Source organism: Mytilus galloprovincialis, chromosome 10 (genome assembly GCF_965363235.1).
Source record: "Mytilus galloprovincialis chromosome 10, xbMytGall1.hap1.1, whole genome shotgun sequence".
Classification (NCBI taxonomy): Eukaryota; Metazoa; Mollusca; class Bivalvia; order Mytilida; family Mytilidae; genus Mytilus; species Mytilus galloprovincialis.
Window position 1 is genome coordinate 12,003,531 of NC_134847.1, and position 12,995 is coordinate 12,016,525.

At 33.0% G+C, this 12,995-nt stretch overlaps 1 protein-coding gene across 4 annotated transcripts in view; it reads left to right on the forward strand.

Annotated features, from left to right (window-relative positions):
• LOC143049851 (transmembrane protein 135-like) overlaps positions 1 to 12,995 on the forward strand; it is a 110,223-nt gene that overhangs the window by 54,362 nt on the left and 42,866 nt on the right. For all 4 annotated transcript variants that reach the window (XM_076223598.1, XM_076223600.1, XM_076223599.1 and 1 more), the window contains one exon: positions 12,851 to 12,897. In XM_076223598.1, the coding sequence (XP_076079713.1) occupies positions 12,851 to 12,897 (47 nt within the window). The remainder of the gene's footprint in view (positions 1 to 12,850; positions 12,898 to 12,995) is intronic.

The window sequence follows — 12,995 nt, forward strand, 5'->3', positions numbered from 1 at the left end:
AATAAATGGATTAGTTGACACAAAGCATTTAGTGTAAATTAATGAGAAAAAGTTCAACAATTTGTTCGTTGGCAGGTTTTTTACTGTCGGAAAGAATCCTGTAAATAAATTTAATACAATTGTTACAACATTGCCGTGTCGGATTAAAAGTTGATAAATTACGTAGAAGTACATTCGTCTTTCTTATTTCTGTTGACTTAGCCATTGTCTTCGCAGTTTAATATCATGTGACTGAGTATAAATACATTACATTCCTCCTCATTTTGGAAACGTTGCCTCGGCAAAAGTCATTTTTTACGTCTTTTTTATGTTTTTCCTGAAACCTTTTTAAGCCTATTATGTGCTGTTCTCGTATGCTGTGAAAAATGAACGGCTATTTATTACACAAGTTTAGCACGGCTTAAAGTCGTTTTAAAAACACATAATTCCATTTTTATAATCATCTTTGTTGACTTAGGGGAAATTCATGGTGTTAATTTTTATCGATATGTCTTGACTCAACCCTGATGTTGGGATGATGCAAAATGTTAAAAAGTCTTACAAGATACTGTGTATCTTATACTGTAGTTTAAATGGATTATTTAGGGGGATACCGTTCTTATTCAGTTTAAGTTGATTATTTAGAGGGATATCCCTATCCCTTCCATTATCATGGCAGCCCTTATTTAAGGGAGCTGGCTTGTCATGTTTTGGATTTTTTTATCAGATTTTCGGAATCCTCTGGTTTTATCCATTTGAATGCCTTGAAAAAATTTGCCCGGTGACCCCCATTTTTCTTTTTGAAATTCTTTAACATGTATAATGATAAGCCATTTGTAAAAGTCTTATAAAATTTTAATTACTTTTTAACAGTTTTTGAGAACTTTAACTTGTCAATGATAAAGCTATGAAAAGTCAAGAGAGAATATTTTCCCGCCAAAATTTCAATGGCTCATATATCGAAAACAAGCACGGTGACCTATATATTTTTTTTGCTCATTGGATTCCTTTATTAATTCCTTATCAATATAAACTAGTGTTTTGAAAAGTTAATTACTTTGAAACTGAGAAGCGAACTCCCTTAAGTTCCCAGAATATTGTTTATATTTTTTTATGAAGTCAGTGGATTCATGTATTTTTCTTGGGGTCTCTACCAATTTTCATGGATATGGGAATAATTGTATATTAAATTGATTCTTTATTCCATAGTTCCACAAATTCTGTAGACATACCTGTAGAAAATATGGTTTTTATCTGCTTATGATCCCCTGCTAAAGATGTTCTCGAACAGGATTTTATCCTTGCATTTTTTAGAACTTTTCTAGAACATCAAGAACTGTTCTTGAACCTGTTTAGTGAGCAACTAAGAAGTTCTTTATTATTTAATTTCAGGTTCTAGAACTCGATTTGTTCTTATAATTTTAGGTTTTTTAAACATCAATGAACAGACTGAGTGAGTGTACTTAAAAATCTTAACCAAAAGCAGGGTAATTCATCATAAAATTTATACTTTATTTTAAGTGTTATATTTTGGAGGATGAAATGTTCTGTAATTATACAGATTTCTAAATTGAATCGTTCATGACAAATAACATTGGGGACATCCATCAAATACGTTCACATATTAATAATTATGAAATTTAATTAAGTTGACTTATAAGTTCTCTATTTTCACAGGAGATGATTGATGCTGGCCTTAGTGAAGATGATTATGGAAAATTAGATTTGAGTCATATTTTCAGCAAAATTGAGTTTGATTTTTAGTCCTTTTCTTGAAGAATCTTTGAAAACATAGACGTTGATTGATTATTTAGGGTAGTTCTTAATTGAAAGAGTTTTCATATTTGTAATGATTTTTGTCTGAAAAATGGTACCAAATCTAATTAATTCGAAGAAGAAGAAAAATTTTGGAATAGAAAACTCATAGCTTGCTGATGATGAAATCTGTTTAAATCAGACCTTCAAAAAAGCAAAAATATTTTCACAAAATTGACTTTTTATCATTCTGTATTGTGGATTATTTTCGTGAAGTTTGCATCTAGACCATTATAAAGATTCTAATCTTATAATCTAAAAACGTCAAACTTAAGGGAAATTAAGTATGGAGGTCATTTCTTGATCACAGAATTTGGGAAAGTAAGTCCCTTTCAAAATTTCTCTCAAGAAATTTGCAGTACTGGTATGTGTTTTTATACACAGATTTTGGTAATTTTTAATTTCTTTAAGATGAGAAATGATAATGCAAGATGTTCAATTAAATGGCATTATAAATTTGTTACATTGAATTAAGTGGAAAGAAAAGTTTTTAAAATTGAAACAAAAATTTATAATATGTCTTATTTTATATATATTTGGAAAGTGGATTGTAAGTTTGAATGCCATCATCATACATGTACCATAATTGACTTTCCCTGCCCTGAATTATTTTTTACTTTCATATTTTATATTATTAAAATATTCTTTGATACTGTTTCTAGAGTTATTTAAGAAATGACATGAGGAAAACCTGAAATTATAAAATGCTCCCTTAAGCCCCAATTTCGTTATGTTAGAAGAATCAAGCAATCATCATACATGTACCATAATTGGTCAGACTTTCTCTGCCCTGAATTATTTTTTAGTATTTTTACTTTTATATTTTATTTTATATTTTAAATATTCCTTGATACACTGTTTCTCAAGTTATAGTTAAATCATGAGGATCACCTAAAATTATAAAATGGTCCTAAGCCCCACTATCTTTATAAAAGAATTGAATTCCAAAAATTAGTTTTATTTGGCCTTAGATAATCTGAAGTCTTGAAGTTTTTCAGACTTTCTGTCTTCCTGCAATCAACAGAATGATTCATTGTTTGTTATATCCTTCTGCTAATCTTTCCAAATGTTCCCAGAAGAAAAAAAAGATTGAAAATTCCACTGGTGTTTATTTTACTACTGTAAATTATATGAAAGGTTAAAGGTCATAAAATTAATCATAACTACTCAATCACTTCATGACAGAGGTCATAGGCACTGCAATTTGTCAAAATATTAAATACAGTACAGGATTATTCTCATGGAACTAGCCACTTTTGATTTTGGTTTAGGGAATGACTTTAAAACAAGAATTATTTGAATAAGAAAATAGCAAATCAATAACTGGTGCTTGCCTATGAATACAATTTTGTTGCTAAAAGTAAAACACTGACAGATAAATGGTAAAAACCTGTAAAAGAAGTGCAAAACAACAATTTGACTTTGGGTGGTGTCACTTTTATTGTGGGGCTGATGATCATCTGTGTCCAGTACCCTTTATAACTAACGTTATCTGCAAGCAGGGGCTGATGATCATCTGTGTCCAGTACCCTTTATAACTAACGTTATCTGCGAGCAGGGGCTGATGATCATCTGTGTCCAGTACCCTTTATAACTAATGTTATCTGCAAGCAGGGGCTGATGATCATCTGTGTCCAGTACCCTTTATAACTAACGTTATCTGCGAGCAGGGGCTGATGATCATCTGTGTCCAGTACCCTTTATAACTAACGTTATCTGCGAGCAGGGGCTGATGATCATCTGTGTCCAGTACCCTTTATAACTAACGTTATCTGCAAGCAGGGGCTGATGATCATCTGTGTCCAGTACCCTTTATAACTAACGTTATCTGCAAGCAGGGGCTGATGATCATCTGTGTCCAGTACCCTTTATAACTAACGTTATCTGCAAGCAGGGGCTGATGATCATCTGTGTCCAGTACCCTTTATAACTAACGTTATCTGCGAGCAGGGGCTGATGATCATCTGTGTCCAGTACCCTTTATAACTAACGTTATCTGCGAGCAGGGGCTTATGATCATCTGTGTCCAGTACCCTTTATAACTTACGTTATCTACAAGCAGGGGCTGATGATCATCTGTGTCCAGTACCCTTTATAACTAATGTTATCTGCAAGCAGGGGCTGATGATCATCTGTGTCCAGTACCCTTTATAACTAACGTTATCTGCAAGCAGGGGCTGATGATCATCTGTGTCCAGTACCCTTTATAACTAAAGTTATCTGCGAGCAGGGGCTGATGATCATCTGTGTCCAGTACCGTTTATAACTAACGTTATCTGCGAGCAGGGGCTGATGATCATTTGTGTCCAGTACCCTTTATAACTAACGTTATCTGCGAGCAGGGGCTGATGATCATCTGTGTCCAGTACCCTTTATAACTAACGTTATCTGCGAGCAGGGGCTGATGATCATCTGTGTCCAGTACCCTTTATAACTAACGTTATCTGTGAGCAGGGGCTGATGATCATCTGTGTCCAGTACCCTTTATAACTAACGTTATCTGCGAGCAGGGGCTGATGATCATTTGTGTCCCATCATTGTACACATTCTTCATTTATTGCATTAAAAACACCTGAGTCTAAGACCTTCTTACATCTTTGTATAATCCAAGAACCCTACAGTGGCGGATCCAGAACTTTTCCTTAGGGGGTGGGGGGGCTCTGACTGACCTAAGGGGGGCCCTCTCCAGTCATTCTTCAGTGATTCCCTATATAATCAACCAAATTTTTCCCAAGAATAAGAAAGGGGGCAGCCCCCCAGGGCCCCCTGGATCCGCAATTATGCCAAATTTACTTGCATAGAGTTGTTTTATTTATATTTTTTTTAAGGTAAATATCCCTATCCTTCCTACCAAACTCTATTAGGCCACTGTTATTCATAAAGTTGTCTAGATAACCTTGCCTTCTGCTTACGATATTTTTCAATTTTTATTTTTTATACCCCCGCTTTAAAAAAGGGGGGTATACTGTTTTACCTCTGTCTGTCAGTCCGTCAGTCCGTCCGTCAGTCCGTCAGTCCGTCCGTCCGTCCGTCCGTCCGTCCGTCCGTCCGTCCGTCCGTCCGTCCATCAGTCCGTCAGTCAGTCCGTCCCATGAAACTTTCTCCACATTTTTCTCAGGAACTACACATCCACCCTTTCTGTAATTTGGTATCAACATTTATATATGTCAGCCATACCGTGTGATGCGTTTTCAGATTCATCACTTGACAACTTCCTGTTTACCGAACACTTGTCTGATTTTACACATGACAGCCAAGTTGAAAATTTTCGTCACATTTTTCTCAGGAACTACAATACAAGGATTTCTGAAATTTTGTTTCAGGATTTATATAAGTCAGCTATACCGTGTGATGCGTTTTCAGATTCATCACTCGACAACTTCCTGTTTACCGAACACTTGTATGATTTTACACATGATAGCCAAGTTGAAAATTTTCGTCACATTTTTCTCAGGAACTACAATACAAGGATTTCTGAAATTTGGTTTCAGGATTTATATAAGTCAGCTATACCGTGTGATGCGTTTTCAGATTCATCACTCGACAACTTCCTGTTTACCGAACACTTGTATGATTTTACACATGATAACCAAGTTAAAAATTTTCGTCATATTTTTCTCAGGAACTACAATACAAGGATTTCTGAAATTTGGTTTCAGGATTTTTATAAGTCAGCTATACCGTGTGATGCGTTTTCAGATTCATCACTCGACAACTTCCTGTTTCTACAATACAAGGATTTCTGAAATTTGGTTTCAGGATTTATATAAGTCAGCTATACCGTGTGATGCGTTTTCAGATTCATCACTCGACAACTTCCTGTTTACCGAAACCTTGTATGATTTTACACATGATAACCAAGTTAAAAATTTTCGTCATATTTTTCTCAGGAACTACAATACAAGGATTTCTGAAATTTGGTTTCAGGATTTTTATAAGTCAGCTATACCGTGTGATGCGTTTTCAGATTCATCACTCGACAACTTCCTGTTTACCGAACACTTGCATATTTTTACACTATTAATATTATCCACTTGCGGCGGGGGTATCATCAGTGAGCAGTAGCTCGCAGTTTCACTTGTTTATCATGCAGGAAGGTGTCGCAGGGAGGTGTCAATGCAAAAAATTTGAATAATCATATGCCATTTGCTGAGGGTATTTTTTTTTTTGAATTTTCATCCTACGAAAAGGGGCCTGTCAATTAACAAAAAATTAAAATAGCCTTCCACATGGACTTCCTTATTATTTCGACAACTTAGTACTTATAAGGAAGGAAACATGAGTAGGATTAAACAATAGCAAGAAATTTTTTTTTTCGTCTTTTTAACACAAAAGTTTTTAAAACAATTGTATGCACATTTAAGCATGCATTTACTGTTCCCATCTGCTCACAGTAGCACTTATAGTTAACAGTCGGCATATTTCACATCCGCAACATATAATTACGCATCATTCCAGAATACCAAATTATCTGAAAAATTTACACGGTTACATAACGGTTGATTAAGCTGCTGCAGATCTTCCCAAGTTATTTTTTTTATTCCATGCAATTTTCGTAAATTAGTAATTCCCAAGAGCAAACAATACCAAAGAATTCAATCAGTCTTAAAATGGAGAATTTGGCAAAAAATTGATTAATTTTGAACGCAGCTGTCAAAAATGATGAAATTGGATCCATTGGATGAAAGACAATAAAATACTTAATTCTACTCGAGTTTGGAACTAATATTATGGATATGTGTAAAATCAATGTCAACCAATAATGTCCTGGTTTAGTGAAGTAGAAAAGAAGTTCTTATCTGAACCTCAATGTGTACAGTGTCAGTCACCAACTATCTTCATTTATGAGAGGAAAGTGGGAATGGGGTTAATGTTGAGACACGTATAATTTTTTTGTTATGCATAAACAAATATTTATTTTTCAAAAGTATTTGGAATACAATTTTTTTTTTACACAAGTTGAAGAAAATCAAATTGGTCTGTAAATAAAAGTAAGTTTCTAAATAAATTTGTGTCCCCCAATTGTTTTTTTAAATGAGTAAAGATGTCCCCTTACCTGATTCAAATTAAATTATAGATATTTACATCTTTAAGTCAGTTCAATTACTAATAAGGATGGAGGTAACAAAAAAATCAGGAAATTTGAGAATCACAAAGTTGAACAGAAAGAATTGCATAAATTGATTTTAAGTATTTCGAAAGGGAAGGGGTATATGTTTTGCAAGTGTGGACGATTGAGTTTTTTTTAACGAACTTGACTAGTTTATAACACAGCCCTTGCATGGTCATTTTGCTTGCTAATATCTCCCACTAGTAAAGGGTATGTCATAAGGCCACAATCATTAACGAATTTTAACTTTCGTAAAAAGATACCACTGCCACGACAAATTATATATGTCTTACTCTTATATATTTAGTGTGATTCTTTACTTTGACTTAAGAACAATTAAAATTGGCATCAATCTGTGCAAGTACATCCTTATTATCTTAAGTTTATTATGGGCAGGATTTAAATTCATGAAAAAGTAGGAACTTAAAAGATCAGAATTGAAAATTATCATAAGTCCTGATAAAAAGTTTACAGTTTACTTTTACAGTTCCGATTTATAGAATGTTTTGTAGCTTCTGGTTAATTTCTAAAGTTTCAAGTTGAAGGTTTAGATTGGCTGATAATTAAATCAGTTATGACAACCATTGAGTAATCGGTAGAATCTGTCCGTCTGCTCAATCTCAAATGCTGACATTTTTGAAAGGCCCTATAAATAAAACATATATAAATATTTATCTTGAGTTAAAATATTTTGACTAATGCAAAAGTCGCCACAGTTAAATTCTGAAACATTTGTCAAGATTTTTTATGGATAATTTTTTTCTTCCAAAGGATTTTTTTCGTTTTGTTTTTTGGTTCATTTGTTTTTGATATAATCTGGGGATTACAAAATTTGCCATTTAGAATTGATGGAAACTGTTTTTAATTAAAAAAGATTATTATTTAAAACTGCATGTTTAAATTGATTTATTATTTTAAACTGCAAATTACATCCAAACTCAATTATAATCTATTTATGTAAGCTTTTGGAGGATTTCCACATTTTCTCTTAACATGGCTTGCTTGAAAAATGATAAGATTAGACATGTTTAGCACAGAAATTTAGGTGCAAAACTTCCAATGTCTGCCTCATAAACAATGACAATTATCTCTAATATAGGCGGGAGGGGGGTGAGCACTCACTAATACTGGTTTTATCCTGCCTCATTTTCTTTGTACCTGTCCCAAATTTACTTAGGAGCATGTGTATTCAGTTTATAAGTTGTCCTTGGTTCATGACTCAGTCATATTTGTTCTGGTAAATTGTGTTGTTAGTTTTTCATTTGAATTGTCTTCATTTTTTATGTCAGGTCTTTTATATCCGACTATACAATACAGGTTTTGTTCATTATTGAAGTACACAACAGACCACTCAACCTCCAATTCCTCTTAAAATAGACTCACAAACAAAGACAAAACAGAAACACATGGACAAAAATAGCTGGTGGCTCAATGGTACAGGCTCTGAATTTAAGATTTCACCTTTAGATAACAATTTCCCTCATCATCAAACTGCCCATTTATAATTATGTGACTGATATGCCAGATCTGCAAAATGATCTGACCAAAAAGTGAGTACTGGTAGGTGCAGAGAAAGCTCATTAATTAGAGAATATTTTTTAGCCAGACCTTGTCAAGTAAAATGAATTAAGCATTACAAATGTAGAAATTAATTAATTATTATGTAACATTTTTATGTATAGACCGCCATAATTGTCATTTGCATATTTCGATATATCATGTGTTGGCAATATGTGTAAATTATTGTCACCCTCCATAACAGTCAACATATATATTGTTTACGTGTATATCACAGCGTGTCAGCCGTGTATCATTGTCACATACTGTATGGTAGGACATTTGTATGTGTCAATTTCACCGCTGGAGCCAAAATCGTCACTCTATCGGAATGTTGGCAAAATCTGTGAAAGGAGTTTTATTTATCCTGTTACGTGACAAGCTGAACTTTTTACCAAGAGAAATAACTTGCATGTTAAAATGCCAGCTTAACCAACATTCTTGTCTTGTGAACAAAATTGCAAACATTTTGTGTGACACGCCATTTAGTAAAGTTCAATTTTCAAAATGCAGATTTTTTTATAACTTTGTAACTTGATTACCAAAAATAAAAGAAAGAGAATTTTTATTTTCCTAACTTAGGAAATTAAGTGGACACTCTTGGCTTAATGTTACTGAATTACATCCAAAAATTAATTTATTTCAACATTTGAACATACATAATTGACTTCAAGATTTCCCTCACAATGTATTTTTTTTTTCATATCGGCGTATATTTGAAATTCTAAAAAAAATACATGTAGTGTATATTATCTAATTTCCCTTTTAATTTTGCTTCTATATGGTGAGTGAGTAATTTGGTATTATTTCTTGCATAAAGTTGAGAATGGAAATGGGGAATATGTCAAAGAGACAACAAAATCAGACCAAAGAGCAGATAAACATGACTTTCTACAGAATTGATAAATTTCAAACGTACAAGCCCTTATGTAGATTCTCAAAAAGATGAAATGGATAATTATTTTCAGTTAAATTTTGACTTAATAATGGTGCTTATTTTTTTTCAAGATGGTTAATATAAATAAATTCATTTTTTACATGACTGTCAAATGTTTTTATCATTTATATATATATATATGTCACAAGTATCATGTTTTTAAAACTTAAATGACAATACAGAATTGTATATATAGGTTTAATCGACAGTGAATATTAATTGCCTGTCAACATCAATAACTCTGTTCAAGAAGGATGCGGAAGGTATTTCTCTCATGGTTTAAGGAGTCCACTAGCATCAATAATTGGCCACCATGATCTTTAGCATTCAAATTCAAATTCTTGATTTCCTTATTGCAGGGCCCATTTTTGTATTACAAAACTTGACGCTTTCATTTGCCAAAAACTTTCATCCAATCTTTTATGATATAGCGTACAGTGCTTAACAAACAATTACTGTAAATTCAGAATTTGTTGCTTGGAATATAATTGCTACTTTTAAAGAAAGGACAAAATTTTGAGATCCTGGGGAAAACAATGAAAAGCGTGGTCAGTGCTAATATAGATATCAGAATGCAAGGTCGTATTATTGCAAGCTCACCAAGTCACATTACTTGTTTAAGTAAAACCAGAGACATATATACACATATATGTGTATATATGTCTCTGGTAAAACCTTACAATATTTCTGAATTTACAGTACTTTAGATACCGCTGAAAAAGGGGGGGGGGGACCTCCCTGGGAAGATCTTATTCTGTTTTTCTGTTACAAATCATGATGTATTGTGTTATGCGTACATGTTATGCTGCCCATCAAGGGCCCTTGATTGGAGTAATAAATATTCTTATTCTTATTATTCCTAAGATATCATTAAATTCCCCTTTTTCCCATCCCTACTGCATCAGCCACCTGTCACAACTTAACATTGAAAGCATTATATTTTGGAGGAGGAAGTGATGGACACCCAGGTTCTTGTAGAATAATCAGAGATAATTTAGATAAATAAACAATTTCCTAGTTTGATTGTTGACAGTAATTAAGAAAATTAACAGAACATGTGAGTGGTGTAAGTGTGTGTGGTCCTGTGTTTAGGAAGACCTGTCAGACGATTTTAGGATAAATGTCATGATCTCCCAACAGTTAGTACTTGATTACATTATAAAAAGCTCAGTACACATAATCTCCATTATGCAGTCATGTGCAAAAAAGTACCTTGTTTTCTTTTTAAGACCAAGATGGGTCATCAATCTTAACATGCCAATCAAATTACAAAACTATGCAGTTTTTTTCACCAATTCTTGATGTAATTGAAGTATGTAAACAATTCTTGCATTGTTACATTTTAAAAGTTTTTGTTCACTTTTATATGCAAAGTTGGAAAAGAGAGTTGTCAAAACTGAGATTTCAACATAAATTGAAAAATTGTAAGAACAGAATCTTTTCTCCCCTGAAGTAGGAAATCTTGTTGTTACCCTGATCATGACTAGATGAGATTACTGAAATGTTTTTTGTAAAAAACTGATTTGAATACTACGTTTGGTCAGATTGGTCTGCTATTTGGCTCAATGTATTTCCTCTTTTAAATCTATATATGGTTTTGAATATTCCACAATTCCCTTTTTCAAATGAATTTTGATTTTATTTCTCTAGAAAATGCATGCACAAAGCTGCTATTTCAAAAAATTTCCAGTATTTATAAGAGTTACAAAAGATTTTTCATTTTTACACCGAAGTAAGGAGATTGATATATATGTCATTTGTATATATATTTTTTCATTATAAGTTAGTGCAAATAGTTCAGAATGAATCTGTACACTGCAAAGTTATGACTCAGTTTTAAAAATCAAAATCTCTAAAATTTGGTGTTCAGTACTTGTATTCTATTTTCAATGCCCCGCTGAATGGGAGCGGAGTCCACCATTAAGTTTTACCCTTTTTATTTTTCTGGTTTCTAACCAGGTATTAGTTAATTAATGATTTACCTGAGAAAATCTGTATGAAGTAATTGATGTCTAAAAGAAGTCGACATTGTCCTTTTGAAGTTGATCTCCCAAGAGACAGCAGATATTATAATTACAAAATCGCAAGAAGCCTCAGGGCAGAAAACGGAGATCTTACAAAGAAAAAAATTAATTATTTTTACCATAAGAAGAAAAAACCTATCATAGAGTTGAAAAGAAAGAATTACTTTAAAGAGCCCTGTAGAAGTTTAGAGAAATCTGCGATGAAAGACTAGAACATCGTAATTATAAATTGATAACCGATTCCGCTGTATGATGTTCCGAGCTAATCAGGATAGAGAACCCTATCATTTATTGACAGTGAGAGATGTAGAGACGGTCTTAAAGATGATTACGGGGTATGGGTTCATTATCTTTTGTCTCCATTGCGTTGGTTGCGGAACTTGACCTGTCAGAAAATTGACAGCGACCAAGATGTCATTATTATCTTATAATTTTCTCATATTGTTCATGCTGAGTTGATTTTAGGTCTAATTGCATCGCTGTTTACAAAGATCGTGTGGCTTTTATCTTCTCAGTTGATAATTCCGTCTTTGGATTTTATGGTTTTTCATTCAGCCTAATCAAGGGTGTTCACTTGAAGATCTTTCCCAAAGAAGGAATTAAATCATAATAACTCAGGTTCTTAAAAAAAAAGTACTGTTGAATTATTCTTGTACCAAATGATACTGAAATAGCAGTTGTAAAGCTGTCATTAAATTTTTTTCAAATAGATAGTGAACCCAATGATATCGAAACAGAAATCTGAAAGCCGTCATTATTTTTTTTTTGAAATATGTATTAAGACTTCCTTGTTCATACCACCAATTAAGCTCACTTCCAGAATATTAATTTACTACATTAAACAGCTAATTTACATGATTTTCTATTTCAGAATCTAAAAGATTGTAGATTATTTCATACTTTGTACCCCCTAAAAAAAATAATAAACAAAGTCGTTATCATTTGTTGAATTCCCAAGTTGTAAGCCAATCACAATGTTTTGGTGTAAGCTAATGAAAGTATTACAAAGAATTCACTAGATTCTGTATTATAGCTATTATTGAATTGGACAGTGATACTAAAAAAATCCCAATTAAAATTTGTCTGTTAATTTAACATATATAAATGGTATTTTTATGCCCCACCTACGAAAGTAGAGGGGCATTATGTTTTCTGGTCTGTTCTTCTGTTCGTCCCGCTTCAGGTTAAAGTTTTTGGTCAGACAGTTTTTGATGAAGTTTAAGTCCAATCAACTTGAAACTTAGTACACATATGTTCCTTATGAGATGAACTATCTAATTTTAATGCGAAGAGAGTTTTGACCCCAATTTCAAGGTCCACTGAACATGGAAAATGATAGTGCGAGTGGGGCATCCGTGTACTGGGGACACATTCTTGTTTTAACAGAATTTGTCACAAATATTTGCAAATTTTATTTTATAATTTCAGGTGATACTGTTTAGTATAGCATCAGCTGGGTACCTGTATCTATTCAGGTAAGAAAGCGGTCAGTTTATGTGCAGTTAATTGTCCAGTCCAAGTTTCCTGTACCTATTCTGTTGTATTGTATTTCAGTGTTCCCTAATTTACTCAT